The following is a 16,389-nucleotide window of genomic DNA, read 5'->3' as shown; positions in this document are numbered from 1 at the left end:
TGTGTGTGCGTGCGCACACGTGTGTGTGTGTGTACGTGCATAGACGTACTATTTTATTTGTATCAAGGATAGCAAATAAGTACATGCTTATATTAATTTCTCATGGAACTGATATTCTTAACATTTCCAAAAAGTTAAAAGTTCTTAGAAATAACATTGTTGTAAAGGGAAAAGCAACTTTTAATTATAAGTAGCTCCAGTATTTTTAATCTAGCATTCTTGCAGTATTTCTTTACTTGTCCTTCATTGGGAATAATGTGTAAATAAAATAAGTTGTTCTTGTTTAATTTAAAAAATATTCAATCCCACCTCTGCCTTGGGAGCAACATTATTTTTTGTATCCAATGTTAACAAAATATTCTTTAAAAAAGGAGCAGACAAAATTTAAAGATACTTTTCAGAAAAACATTTCTTGTGAAATTAATAAAATTGGTTAATAATATAAAGTTGCATTTACAGGGGACGTGCTGTGCTTCAAAATCTATACTAGGAACTTTAAAAATATACACCATAGCTACAGGAACTCTTTACATTAGTTATTAAATTGGTTTCCATTTTATTAGAGAAGGAAGTGGACATTTAGAAAAGCTAGGTAAATATTGCACCTGAAGGTGTCTGGTTCTAGACCTGGTGTCTGTTATACCAGAGTAAGGTGCTTTACAAGATGCACTAGAGATAAAGAGTTGTAAACACAAATAATTCTCTTACTTGTTGTGTTAAGGTAAAGTGATTAGCTTGATGATAAAATTTTTACATGAAAGGAATCATCCCTGTACTAATGACATACATACATGTATATATGTATATAATGTCATGTTGAGGGGAGAGAAAGAAAGAGAGAGAATGCTAAAGCTTCCTCATTGCATCTCTGCAGCAGTGGTTCATATATCAGGTCAGCCCACATGGTGGGTAAAATTCATAAATTGTGCTGTTCACATATTGAGGTAGCTCTTTGGTTTCACTTTCTAGATAATTCAGAATGATACGAATCAGGAGAGTCTTGGGAGTTATTAGGGAGTTGCAGAAAAAGCTTCATGTGTGATCTTCTGAAGAGAAATGCAGGACATAGAGAATTGGGTTGAGCGCATATTGTGTGTAAGACACTGTGCTAAGTGTCAGGGGTATGCTGTGAAGAGTGAGCCGTGGTGCCTGCATCTTACAGTTTGGTGGGACTATGTATGTATTTCAAGATGGAGCATAGGACGTGGTACAGTGAGAAGAACTGAGAAGAAACTAGGGAAAGAAACAGTAATTAATAGTTAAAAAGAGGAAAGAAAAAGAAGAGGGTTGGAGGAAAACAGTTGAAGTCTCTTCTACCAGAATGTAAGTTTCCTGAATCCAAACTTGTTTATTGTTGTATTCCTGGTGTCTGGCTGAGTGCCTGACACAAGGTATGTGCTTAGTAAACACCTGTTTAAATAAATGAATGAAGAATTGGAAAGAGAGGTGAATGGAAAATTGAGCAGAAAAAGAGAGCATGAGCAAACTCTCTGGTGTCTCTTCTTATAAGGACACTAATCCCATCATCAAGTCTTCTCTCTCAGGAACTCATCTAACCCTAATTACCTTCCAAAGGCTCCATTTCCAAAACCATCACAGCGGGCGTTAGGATTTCAACATATGAATTTAGAGGAAATACAATTCAGTCAGTAGCACATATTACAGATACATTTATTTCAATATAAATGGAACCATGCTACATGTTATGTTCTTCATCATGCCTTTTAATTTAAAACTATGTCTAGGAAGAACCTTTTATGTGTGCATCTCATTCTTTTTAGTGACTATATGCTATTCTATTTCTTAAGTGGGTTAAAATTTATTCAGTTATTCCCCTGTTGATGAACATTTAAATGTTTTTTAGTTTTTTGTTTTATAAACAATGTTGTAACGAACATCTTCATATGGACTATTTGTGTGTACGTTGTAAAGTATTTTGGTAAGACATTTTTAGATGGTCAAAGAATATTCTAATTTGAAATTTGAGAGACAATTCCAAGTTGACCTCTAAAAATTTGTGCCACTTTTCTCACATCAGCAGGATATATGTCTTCCTTCCTTCCTTCCTACAATATTGAGAGTACTGGGTATTTTCACTGTCTCATTCTTGTCAGTTTTAGTAGGTGAAGAATAACCTTATTTAATCTGCAGATATTTAATTGTGGGTCAGATTGCATTAAATATTTCCACGTGTGTATCGATCATTTGAATTTTTCTTGATTAAGTTCCCCTTCTGTTCTTTGTCCATTTTCATATTAGGTTGTCTTTTTTCAAAGGATTTTTCTACATGGGGTTTTGCTTATAATTTACATTGCAAGTATTTCTTTAAGTGTTTTTTTTTTTTTTACTTTTGACTTAATCACCTCTTTAAATTTTAATTTTCATATACTTGAGTTATTTAATATTTTCTTTTGTATATTTTGCATTTCATATCTTGCTTTAAAAGGCTGAAGAAAAAATGTTAATGTGATGTGATAACTGTATTTTTAAAATTATTGATAGCAATTTTTTTTAATTGAACTGTAGTTGACTCACAATAGTTTCAGATGTGCAGCAAAGTGATTCATTGTATATATATGTACATTGTATATATATATGTGTATATATACATTTTTTTCAGTTTCTTTTCCATTATAGGTTATTACAGAATATTGAATATAATTCCCTGTATGTACAGTAAATCCTTGTTGTTTATTTTAAATATAGTAGTGTGTATCTGTTAATCCCATACTCCTAATTTATCCCTCCCCTCCCTTTCTCTTTTGGTAACCATAGTTTTCTATGTTTGTGAATCTATTTCTGTTTTGTAAATAAATTCATTTGTATTGTTTTTTAGATTACAGCTGTTTATGTTTTTGTGGTGGAAATATTTCTATTCAGAACCAATTGCATCTTATGTAACCAAAAAATGATCTGGTCTATGTGTACATATTAATTGTGTGTGTTTAATTATCTTCAAATCTAAATAGAAAATACCCCTAAAGCATTATTGCAATATGTGAAAACAGAAATAGCTTATATCAGTTTAAATTGCCATGTGACTGAGCCTTTCTTTGCTTTAAAATGAGGATAATAGTATCTCTCTGATAGGTTGCATTGAGGATTAAATGGGACGACATACGCAAATAATGCTAGATACCATTTACTCAAATGCCTACTAAGTACCAGTCATTACTTATGCATTAGTGTATGCGATCCTCACAACAATGCTTTCAAGCAGATGTTACAGTACTGAAAATACAAATGAGAAAATAGATTCAATGAGCTGAAGCAAGTTGTCCAGGATCTCAGATAAAAAGTGGCAAAGCCAGCATGTAAATGAATACATGTTAATCTGAAAGCAAAAACCATGGTTATTTCACTATACATTCTTCCTGGGAGATGACAGGATTTTTTACTTTAATTCTTTTCTCGTTCTCCATTTTCTGTTTCTGTTTCTCTTTTTCTATCTGATGAATAAGACTCTCTAAAACAGACTGCCCAAGAGTACTTACTGTCATTACTGATATGTTCTTTTCTGAGCTGTCCAGTAAGGTAGCCATTAGCCACATGTGTCTGTTCAGCACTTGAAATGTGGTTGATAGAAGTGAGGAACTGAAATTTTACTCTTATTTAAGATTTAATTAAAATTAAATTGCACGTGGCTACTGTTTTGGACATCGCAACCTTAGATGTAGGAATGCTTTTTTTGTGTGTGTATCACATGAGTATAATTAATGTATTGATTGATAATGAGGAAACTGTTCATTCTAGGTTGAAAACTGTAGCAGAAGATCTTATGCAGACACAACAAATGCTTTTAAACAAGGAGGAAGCTGTCCTGGAGCTAGAAAAGAGAATTGAGGAATCTTCTAAGACCTATGAAAAGAAGTCTGAGTGAGTAAAATAAAGATAATTTGAAGGAAGAAAGTTTAATTGATGTAATTTTATAGAAATACTTCAGCTACATGGTATTATAGACTTAAATTTCATTTTAAGTATAAAACTGTGTATGGTTGAGTTACTTTATAGGACACTAGAAAGTGATTTTGTGTTTTTATCAATATAGTGTACTGATCATATATCTCAGTATTTTAATCATTTGAACTATTTTCTGAAAAACCCTGTTAAAAGCTATCTTTACTTCCCCTCATCAGTGTCCACCAGAGTCACTGTGAATTCCTTGTTAAGAAAGTGACAGGTCAGTATTATCTAGAAATTGGCTTCTACTGTGTTAGAAGAAAGCAGATAAACTTACTAGAAGATAGTCTGCTTCACCTATAAAACTCCTGTGATTTGCTGTACTGGTTTGCTTTTCTACAGTTTTTCTTGTTGATTTCTGGATCTGTAAATATATTCATGGATCCTCTGACTTTACCTGTTTTGGTATATTCTTGTTTTTATAGATTTCAATAATTATGATTTCTACTGTTTTAAAGTTAAAATTTTGATCTAAAATTATAATTTCTAACCTGACTTTGGTCATTGTTTGCATCTCCAGTGGCTTACTACAGTTTCTCTAATCTTTGACTAGAACATACAGATTTCTTGCCCTCATACTTTCACAGTTGGCTTGATTTGTCAAGACTTTCAAGGAAATTGTGATGTGTAGGACTTCTCTGGTCTATACGTGCTCTTACTTCTATACAACTTTTCAAATATTTTTCACTTCTCTCAAATCTCCAATCCTCTTGTATCCTGCATTGTAGTCAGCAGATGGTCCTCTCCTACATTACAGAAAAAACTAGAATCATCAGGTGGCAAGTGCCTTATTTTATGGGATTAGATATCTAAATTCACCATATTTGTACCCATTCTCTTTACTTAATTCCATAGAGGATCTATGCCTTGTCCTGTCTGTTCCTTATGCCTGTTTTTTTTTGTATCCCATTGTCTCTTACTTTCCTAGAAATCTTACATTATTTCATATATTATGAAATTCTCTTTCCTTTTCATCTTGACTGGGTCCTGTGCTCACTTTTTAAATATTTTCAAGTTAGTTAACCTCTACTTCTCTTCCCACACTAGATAACCTTTCTTTAATCTCTATATTTTCTCAGCTACTGTCTTTGCCTTCTGTTTCTTAGTCAAACATGTTCTAAGAGTGATAATGTTCATTTATGTTTTCAACTCTCACTCAGTACTCAACCCACAGATATCTGGCTTCTGCCCCATCACTATTTTTTTAAATACATTTTTATTGAAGTATAGTCAGTTTACAATGTTGTGTCAATTTCTGGTATACAGCACAATACTTCAGTCATATAGGAACATACATATATTCATTTTCATATTCTTTTTCACCATAAGTTACAAGATATTGAATATAGTTCCCTGTGCTATACAGTATAAACTTGCCCCATCACTATTGAAATAGGTATCTATAAGATCACCAGCGACTGCTCCATTCCTAAATTTAGCAACTCTTTTGCTTGAACTCCTCACAGTTTCTTTGTTGACTTCATGTTGTTCTTTTTCCTTGGACTTTGGACCAAAATGTTAGATCTTATTCCTCTCTTTTTGGCCACTCCTTTATAAACTGATTCTCCTTCACTCAGAGTTACTCAAGGCATAACCCTAGGCTATGTCACTCTCCTCCCTACACTCTATCCCTAGGTGATCCCCTGAAGGTGACCCATATTTATTACTCTTGCTCAGATTTCTTCTCTGAGCTCCATGGCCATGTAATCAAGTGCTTACTTGACATGCCGCCTTGGATGTCTTAGAAGTACCCTCAGTTTCTCATGTCTAAGGCTGAATTAAACATCTGTTCAAATATGTAGGAATATATCTGACCAAGGAGATGAAGGACTTATAGGCAGAGAACTATAAAACATTGACTAAGGAAATTAAAGGTGACTTGAAGAAATGGAAAGATCCCATGCTCTTGGATTGGAAGAATTAATATTGTTAGAATGGCCACAGTACCCAAAGCAATCTACAGAGTTAATGCAATCTCTATCAAATTACCTGGGGCATTTTTCACAGAACTAGAACAAAGAATCCTAAAATTTCATATGGAATCACAAAAGACCCAGAATTGCCAAAGCAATACTGAAGAAAAAGAATGAAGCTGGAGGAATAACTCTCCCAGACTTCAGACAATACTACAGAGCTACAGTAATCAAAACAGCATGGTATTGGCACAAAAACAGACATATGGATCAATGAAACAGACTAGACAGCCCAGAAATAAACCCACAGACTTACAGTCAATTAATCTTCGACAAAGGAGGCAAGAACATACAATGGAGAAAAGACAGTCTCTTCAGCAAGTGGTGTTGGGAAAACTAGACAGTCACATGTAAAAAACTCAACAGCCACACGTAAATCAGTGAAATTAGAACACTCTCTCACACCATACACAAAAGTAGACTCAAAATGGCTTAAAGACAAATATAACACAAGACACTATAAACCTCCAAGAAGAAACAGGCATAACATTCTCTGACGTAAATCTTCGCAGTGTTCTTCTAGGGCAATAGAAATAAAAACCAAATAAATAAATGTGATCTGATTAAACTTATAAGCACAGCAAAGGAAACCACAAGCAAAACAAAACGACAACCTACGGAATGGGAGAAAATATTTGCAAATAATGTGACTGACAAAAGCTTAATTTCCAGAATATATAAACAGCTCATACAACTTAATAACAACAACGACAGAAAACCCAACTCAATCCAAAAATGGGCAGAAGACCTAAACAAGCAATTGTCCATTGAAGACATATAAATGTCCAATAGGCACATGAGAAAATGCTCAGTATCACTAATTATCAGAGAAATGCAAATCAGAATTGCAATGAAGTATCATCTCACACCAGTCAGAATGGCCATCATTAAAGTCTATGAACAATAAATTCTGAAGAGGGTGTGGAAAAAAGAGAACCCTCCTACACTGTTGGTGGGAATGTAGTTTGGTGCAGCCAATATGGAGAACAGTATGGAGATTCCTTAAAAAACTAAAAATAGACTTACCATATGATCTAGCAATCCCATTCCTGGGCATTTATCTGGAGAGAATTCTAATTTGCAAGATACATGCAGCCCAATGTTCATAGGAGCACTATTTGCAGTAGCTAAAACATGGAAACAACCTAAATGTCCATCTACAGATGACTGGATAAAGATGTGTTATATTTATACAATGGAATACTGCTTAGCCATAAAAAAGAATAAAATATAAAGCCATTTGCAGCAACATGGGTGGACCTAGAGATCGTCCTTCCAAGTGACGTAAGCCAGAAAGAGAAAGAAAAATACCATATGATATCACTTATATGTGGAATCTAAAAAAAAAAAAAAGACAAACAAATTTATTTACAAAACGTAAACTGACAGACATAGTAAATAAACTTATGTTAACCGGGCGGAAAGGAGGTGGAAAGGGATAAATTGGGAATTTGAGATTTGCAGATACTGTCTACTATATATAAAATAGGTGAACAAGAAGTTCATACTATATATAGCACAGGGAACTATATTCAATATCTCATAGTAAACCCATAATGAAAAAGAATGTGAAAAGGAATTTATGTATGTATTTGTGTGAAACATTATGCTATACACCAGAAATTGACACAACATTATAAACTGACTATAATTCAATAAGAAAAAAAAGAAAGAAAAAGCAATAGCATATTTGTTCCTGTAAAAATATAATATATGAAAGACTAATGTTAAAACCTTTACATAATTTAACATAAATTTCTCCAAAACGTACTATAACAGTGAAAAAATAAACTCTATGAGAAATAATTTGATAGCTTTGATTCCTATAATTAAATGATGTGAAAAATAAACTTAAAGAATGATTTTTATTTGACATAACATTCTCACTAACAAATGAAGAATTTTAACTGATATAAATAATGCAGGTCTCAGTTGAGGTATAGCTATTGCAAAATTTTATTTAGAAAAATAAAGTGAAAGGAATAAAACCAATCATTTGAAATGGTATAATTTTAACACAACACAAAGTATCAGTCTAATATACGTATCTTTACTCATTACTTCCAAAGCGTATTTATTCAAATGGAAATAATATCAGTCTTCTCCTGATTTATGATCCTTGACTACTGTATTAGAAAATAGCTTATAGGAAAATATACCAAGCATATGTCACTTATGACTCATTGGTATAAAGTGCTGGTAGTATTACTGTTGATTTTAATGCTAGGTTTGAGTTCCAAAACGTGAACGGTTGTTCAGTTTTGTATTGTTCTGTATCATTATCACCCAGTACTTAGAAGTACTTTATGCAATTAAAATCATAACTCTTAGAGCCATGCAGGATCTTAAGAGATCAGTTGGTTCAATCTCCCCGTCTTTCAAATTATGTGACATCTGAAGGCCAGAAATTTTAAGAGACTTGCAAAGATTCACATCTAGCTTGTAACAAAGGTAATACGTGAACCATCTGGAGTATTCTGGTTTGCAAATTCAGGGACCTTTTATTTTTGTCTCAGAATTTTTAGATTATATATATTTAAAATGTGCTGTGTAAATAGGGAATTCATTTATCAATATTTATTGCACATCCACTAGATGCTATGAATACAGTGAAAGGTAAGGCATATGTGGCATCATGTCTCATGGAGCATATGCTTCTGCTGAACAGGAAGTAAACAATTGTGACAGTTGCTGTGGAACAAGAAGTTCAGGTAGAGGAATGATAGCAAAGCACCTACTTAAGATAGGTGGTCAGAGTTCTCCCATGAAGTGGTGTTTTTCCAGAGATGTGAAGGACAGAAAGTGCCCTCCGTGTGAACAGTGCGTGGAAAGTTAAGTCCGAGATGGGGAGTAGATAGCATATGCGAAAGTCCTGATCCCTTCCACATTTTAAATTTATTTATGGCTTCCCATGCATCTTGTGTTACACAATCATGCATTTATTATAATTTTCTTCTTATTGAAATATACATAGCTTGTTTGCTCAATGGTGGTATAAGCATATAAGTTACTGACTACAGCAGTACCTTTTAAAAAGTAATTGAACAAACTCAAGATGTTACTGTGTGTGAAATGGTCATTATGCGTAGAGCTCAGTGGGATTAATTGGATAAAGCTAAAGTTGCTCATTGATTTCATGATCGGACGTATTGATTGAAAAAAGTTAGTGCTTGAGCCACACTAAAGGGTATATACCTCCCACAAATCTAATTGTTCTGAAACCACTAAACTAAAAGCCAGGAAATTAATATTTTAACCTAATTCTTGGTGTTAGGACAGTGTCTCAGAATTCCGATTGCCAATGTGATATAATAGATATTTGAAACTCCTGAAGAAGAATAAAAAAGGGTCTGTTTTCTAGAACAGATTATTTAGGGACCCATGATATATGAGATGTCAAGAACCTCATGTTACCAGAGGAAGCTTGATGCAGCAGCAGGGATGCATATTTTTAAATTAATTTTTAAATTTTGAGATAATTACAGATTGACGTGTAGTTGTAAGAATTAATACAGATTCTGTAAACCCTATACTCGGTCTCCCTTACTGGTAGCATCTTACAAAATTATAATATGATATCATAATCCAGATATTAACATTGCTACAGTCGTGATGTGTAACATCCCTATCACTGCAAAGGATCACTCATTTGGCACTTTTACAGCTGTGCTGCCTTCCGTCTACCCCCTTCTTAACTCCTGGCAACCATTAATCTGTTTTCCATTTCTATAATTTTGTCTTTTCCAGAAATTTATATAAATGGAATCACACTGTATGTGCTGTTTTGAAATTGTCTTTTTACATTTATCATAATTCTCTAGAGATTCATGCAGGTACTTTCATTCCTTTTTTATCCTTAAGTTGCATTCTGTGGTAAGTGTGTTAGTTTCCTAGGACTGCCGTAACAAAGTACCAGAAATCAAGCAGCTTAAAAAGGACAGACATTTATTCCTTCATAGTTCTAGAGGCCAAAAGTCTGAAGTAAAGTGTTGGCAGACTGGTTTCAGCCTTTCATAGAGTTGAAAATAAAATGAAATACATGTTTGTTACTCCCATAAATACATTTTTTGAATTTTAGTCAGATACTGAGTGTTTACTTTTTTGGTGACTATTATTCCTTACTTGTCATTTTATATTTTATTTTTGAAAGCTCATTTTCATTCTTTAAAGTATACTTTCCTATTGATTTTGTCTACATTTGTGAGGTCATTAACCTTTTTTGGGGGGACTGATCTTGCAGATATACTTGAGACATTTTTTTTTACCATCTTATATTGTACATTTAAAATAGCTTCTTATACTGCTATCATTGGTGCGATTCTTTTGGTAGCTGGGAAATGCAAAGGGGGAACCATCAGGGAGCTTTAGGTTTATATGGGTGTAATCTTTTCCAGGACCTGGTCCTTACCGATCTGTGTTCACAAAAATGATTATTTCAAAAATCAACTTTATCTGGAGAGATTTGCCAAGAAATAAAAAAAGATAACTAATTTATTATGAGAAAGTAGTTAACTACCTAATAAGCAAACCAACATGAATTTATTAGGAAATCTGTGTGGATTGAGAGCACAGGTTACAGTTTGTTGAATGATAATGATGTAAATGATAATTGCCATTTACTGAATTCTTACTTTATGGTAGGCACTGTGCTAGTGATTTTTCAAATATTATCGCATTGAAGTCTCAGAAAAAGCCTAAAAGTAAGTGTATTATCATCAGTTTTTCCAGTGATAAAATTGAAGATAAGAAAAGCATAGCGATTAAGTCATGAAGTTGAACCTGTCCTCGTTCAGTATAATTACGGTCTTTCCACTGTGCCATGCTGATTTTACTTGGGAAGGACTAATGAGCTCTGACAGTACAGCGTATCTCTCTCTATTACTTTTGCTGTTAACTTCACTGGTTGGAGAGGTTTGTCTTTTGCATATTGCTAGGTCTCTCTTATAAATACTCATTTGTTACACTTTTTCCAAATTTCACTCAGTTCTCTGAGTCCTCTTTATTAGAATGCTCACTTGGAGCTCATTGCAGCATGATTGAGGGGATTACAGCTTTCTGTATAGCATTCACCGAGGCTGCATCCTGTGCTCAGTTTGATTGGAATTTAGTTTTCAAAATATTGATCAGCAACATATTTATAAACAAATCTCTCTTACTGTGTATTCCTTTTGTCTGATTACTTATTCAGGTTATGTTGATCTTTAAATGTTCCAGTTTGAAAAGGTAACATTTTCTGACCTTATTCTCCAGCTCTGAAGCTTTCCCTAAATGATAATCTATTGTCTTTTATATAGTAATAACTTACATTCAGTAGTGCATGGCACAATTCTTTAAGGTATTAATATGCTGTGTATGACAGTGTTTCCAGATGTGTTCTCCACCACCGCTACCTTTTCTCTTGTAGCTTTAATGTGAGTGAATTAGTTTGAAATCCCCATTAGGGGCAGCCTCTAAGGGCTAAAAAGTCACAAAAAGGCAGCATGTAGCCTATGTAGTTCTCTAAGGAGATATGGGGAAGTCTTCTGTCTGTATAACGGTGACACTGCAAAACTTTGGAGGCTTATGTTATACTCATTCCCTCAGTCTGTTCTCAGTCAGAACAGCTTTCCCCAACTCTAAACACACACCCCTCACAATATGTACACAGCTTGGTTCCAGGCTGTCACCTTGATTTGATTTATTTTACTCTAGGCACAGATCTGACTTTAGCTCTATTCCATTTGAGATTTGAAGTAAATTAAGATTCTGCTTCAGTCATATTAATTCATTTTAGGCTCTACACTTCTGGACCTTAGTGTCTGTACTTTGTGAGGTAGATGGTTTAGCTGTAAAATAAAATGAATGCCATAGATCATAATATATTTGAAAGCATCTTGAATTTGCTTTTGCTTCCAAACATTTCCTTCAGTTTTGTTGATGTTAGCTAAATTTAATAACTACTATGGTAACTCAAAATTTGTTCAGTTTCATAATTCTTATGATTCTGAAGGACTCATAAAGGGGAAAATGAAGGAAAATAGGAGTATAATATACATATATAATTTTGTTTAAATTTTTTTTCTTAAAGAAATTGAAATAATTTATATTAAATGTGTTCTCTTTTAGTATTGTACTTCTGCTAAGCCAAAAACAGACACTCGAAGAGCTGAAACAGTCAGTCCAGCAGCTGAGGTGCACTGAGGCAAAGTTTATAGCCCAGAAAGAATTACTAGAGCAAAAAGTGCAAGAAAATGATGGGAAAGAGCCACCTCCAGTAGTAAATTATGAAGAAGATGCACGATCAGTTACATCCATGGTAAGCCAAAGAATAATCAAATTAGAAACTTGAAAGAGTAGTATATAGGTAATAAATGAATGCAAAAAATAATTCCAGTTGCTATAACAAAGTAGTATTCTTGTTAATATGCAGGTCCTATTAAACTTGTTTGTAAATGCAAAATAGACTTGTCAGTCACCTCAGGTCACCTGGAGAGCACTTTCAGGAACCATCTGTAGAGTCAAAGGAAAAAGCTCTTCTCTCGCCTTCAAAACTGAAAACAAAGACTGCAATTGTTTTTATTCCTGGGAGACAGCAGGAATGTAGGGTGTTATTCTTAAGATAGAAGTAAGAAATAAGGAGAAAGATATTTGTTGATTTTTTTTCCTTTTTAAGAACAATAGAATTTATCTGAGATTGATGATGTGTTTATTGTTTTCACAAAACAAAACATTGATTTTGTTTAAAAAAGATTTTTCCTTATAATTATCCTTAAACTACAATAAACACATGGAAATCTACCAACTAGAAGAAATTCAACTTTGTACAGCTTTTACTAACTGTTTAATAATGCCTAGTATAAATACTTTCTTTCTCTCTTCCTGTTCCTTCCTTCCTTCCTTTATCTTATGTTGGTAGGTCTCACCAAGGGGCAGTTTTGCCCCCCCAGGGAAATTTGGCAATGTCTCCAGAAATTTTTGGTTGTCACAACTGTGGACACTCTTGACTTCTAGTGGTGAGAGGCCAGTGATGCTGCTAAATATCATACAATGCACATTACAGCCCCTCCCTTCATACACCCCACACAAAATTATTCAACCTAAAATAGCAGTAGTGCCAAGGTTGAAGAAGTCTCAGCTGTATCCTTGGTTTATCTGTGAGTATCTGGATGCTGTCTATAAACAGAACTATTCTAGTTAATGATGCTATAGCTGGTATTTTAGTAATTTTTAGTTTATGTGATTCTAAATAGTACAATGTGATTGTTAAATGGATTCAAATGTCTCCATAGGGGAAGCAAAAGGCTGCATTTGAAATTCCCAATTCCAGATAAATCCGGAAATCAGTATGAAGTGTTTAAATTATTGTGGTTATTGCTATTTTTATTATTAATAGAGCCATAGTGATCTATACATTACATTGTGAATTATTAATTATAATTCTTTGCTCTCCTTTACTGTCCTACCAGATACTAAGGGTCCTACCATGTAGACCAAGGACCCCACTTGATTCCCTTTCTTGCTTTATGATCCTTGATAACTACCTGGCATATTCATTTTTTTAGGGGAACTTCTGAAGTTTTTTCTTTTGCTTGGCTTTTGAGACCTTAGCAAGTAAATCTTTTACTCTCTGAGTGTGGTTTATAAAAGTGTTTCCTTGTCTCCATGTGGATGTGGAATTATTTACTTCATAGTCTGATTTTGTGACAGATAGGGTTTTTTTGGGGGGAGGTTAGCAATGTCTACTTTATTTCTACAATTAATGATCTATCACAATAGAGAATACATAAAACCAAGAGTAAAGATGCTTTCAGGTACGAGACAGCTATTTGGGGAGAATTAACACTATAATCACCAATATTACTATTATATTCTGTTTTTAATTATTCTATATAATCAAATCAAGCCTCTCTTTTCCTCTTATATTTTACAGATAATTCTTTTTTTAACATTTTTTATTGATTTATAATCATTGTACAATGTTGTGTCAAATTCCAGTGTTCAGCACAATTTTTCAGTCATACATGGACATATACACACTCATTGTCACATTTTTTTCTGTTAGTTACCATAACGTTTTGTGTAAATTTCCCTGTGCTATACGGTATAATCTTGTTTATCTATTCTACAATTTTGAAATCCCACCCTCCACCCCCCTTTGTGACAGATAGGTTAAAACTGGCTATCTAATTTATTTTAAGTAATTCTCTATGCAGATGACCCATGTTGGAATTATTATTATTATGATAAACTAAAGACAGTTATCCAGGTCACTAAATGATAGCATATCCCCATTTGATAACTACAACTAAAAACTAGACTGAATTTAAAATACAGCAGTTCATTAATTCTTACTTGTAATCACCTGGAGTTTTATCTTTCATAATCATTGAAGAAAAGATTTTTCAATAAATAAATTAGTAATATTTTAGAGAGAATATATAATACAGTTTAAGAATATAAACTACTTTCTGGTACTTTCAAATTTGCTCTTGTACCTGTTTATTAAATGATGATAATACCTTATTACCAATTAGTGCATCATATTTTATTTTACTTAATTTATTTTAAATACTTGAAATGCTGTTTCTTTCTACATGTCTTAATTCTTCCTTGAAGCAATGCCTCTAGTAAGTCTTTAAGGAATTTACAAAGGAATGCTATATGTAGTTTAAAGTACTAAAGTAATAGTTTGTAAATCAAACTGGGTATTCCCCAAATTGGTGTCAGTTAATGAGATTTTACAGTGTATTTCATAAAACAATTAGAAATAATTGCAGTACGTAGTTCTTAAAACTTAATCATACTCCCATTGTATATCGGTGAAAGTTTTACATAATTCAGTCTGTTCAGTTAATAATTCAAATATTACTTTTTTATTGACGTATAGTCAGTCAAATTACAATATGTCATTTCCTAGTGTACAGCATGATGTTTCAGTCATACATACATATATTTGTTTTCTAGAATATAACTTTTCAGTTTATTCAGAAACAGTCAAAATATTAAAACTGTAAATGGTTTTCCCCCAAATGATTGTTTAAGCATTGTTTTATGAATAACATTACAAAAAAAGCCTGAAATTAACATAAGCAGCTCTGTTGTTTTTTCCTCTTTATAAATTCCAACCTTATAAATGGTGTAAAATTTCAGCAAGGGAAGTTTAGTTGAATATTGGAAGAATTGGGAGAGCTAAAAATTAAACCATGATATCATGGAAAATTGTGAAAACTTAGCCTAAATATTATTTAAGAGTAAGTATTAACTATTTCACATGATTCTAATTAATGGCAGTGTTAACCAAAATACAGACTCTTCGGTGGTGAATGCTTCTGTGGAAGAGTAACTTTAAGGTGCTGCACCACTGAAATGGGCCAGTGATTCTGTATTCTTATAAAAATTCTAAGGTGATTCAGATGTGTCATCAGGGTTGGGACTGTAGTCAGGCTCTTAGATGTATTGATGTTTATTTCATGTATATAATTCAATGAAAATTAAAGCCTATCTATTAATTTAAATCTAAAAAATTGTGGAGGCAAGTAATAGAAACATCTTTGCCAAGAAAAGTCATTCATCTAATGTTGCCTCTTTTCACCTGTGTATATTATGAAATACTATTAAAATAAAAGATTGTATTTCAGTTTTTTCTAATAATGTGCCTTAGTTCACATGTAAATTAATTTATAGATACTCTTTGAATTCATAAGTATGAATTGTAGATTTTCTGCAGGATTAACTTACGTATTTCTTATTTGTAAAGGCAAAACCTTGATTAACTTCTCTGAGTAGATGGTACGTGTACATGTACTGGGGTCTAAATGTCCTTTCCTTAGTCCCCAGTTCCCTACCTCAGAGATAACCTTCCAGAAACACCATATGCAAAAAACCAAATTTATATTGCATGTTTTCTGCTTTTTTATATTATACATCTGAAACTAATATAATGTTGTCTGTCAATGATATGACATGAATAATATGAAATGAAAAGACTAACTCAGAAAGCTATTTGCACCCCCATATTCCTAGTAGCATTATTTACAATAGCCAAGGTACAGAAACAATGTAAATGTCCATTAGTAAATGAACAGCTAAAGAAGATGTGAGATTGATATATATAAAATATTTATATAAATGGAATATTATTCAGCCATAAAAATGAATACTGCCATTTGTGAAAATATAAATGGACCCTGAGGGCATTTTGCTAAGTGAAGTAAGTCAGAGAAAGATAAATACTGTATGATCTCACTTAAATGTAGAATCTTAAACAAAACAAAACAAAAATATGAACTCATAGATACAGAGAACAGATTGTGTGTGGTTGCCAGAGTCAGGGGTGGGGTATGGGTGAAATGGGTGAAGGTGGTCAAAAGGTATAAACTTCCAGTTATAAAATAAATAAGGGGAATATAATATACAGCATGATGATGACAGTTAAAGTACTCTGTTGTACATTCAAAAGTTGCTAAGAGAGTAGATC

At 33.1% G+C, this 16,389-nt stretch overlaps 1 protein-coding gene across 11 annotated transcripts in view; it reads left to right on the top strand.

The window, feature by feature from the left end:
* The window catches only part of FER (FER tyrosine kinase), a 399,630-nt gene that overhangs the window by 135,579 nt on the left and 247,662 nt on the right, over positions 1–16,389 (top strand). For all 11 annotated transcript variants that reach the window (XM_072958302.1, XM_072958299.1, XM_072958307.1 and 8 more), the window contains 2 exons: positions 3,754–3,876; positions 12,039–12,228. In XM_072958302.1, coding sequence (XP_072814403.1) covers positions 3,754–3,876; positions 12,039–12,228 — 313 coding nt within the window. The remainder of the gene's footprint in view (positions 1–3,753; positions 3,877–12,038; positions 12,229–16,389) is intronic.

Source organism: Vicugna pacos, chromosome 3 (genome assembly GCF_048564905.1).
Source record: "Vicugna pacos chromosome 3, VicPac4, whole genome shotgun sequence".
Classification (NCBI taxonomy): Eukaryota; Metazoa; Chordata; class Mammalia; order Artiodactyla; family Camelidae; genus Vicugna; species Vicugna pacos.
The sequence above is the reverse complement of the archived record's forward strand: the minus strand, read 5'-3'. Positions and strand labels throughout refer to the sequence as shown.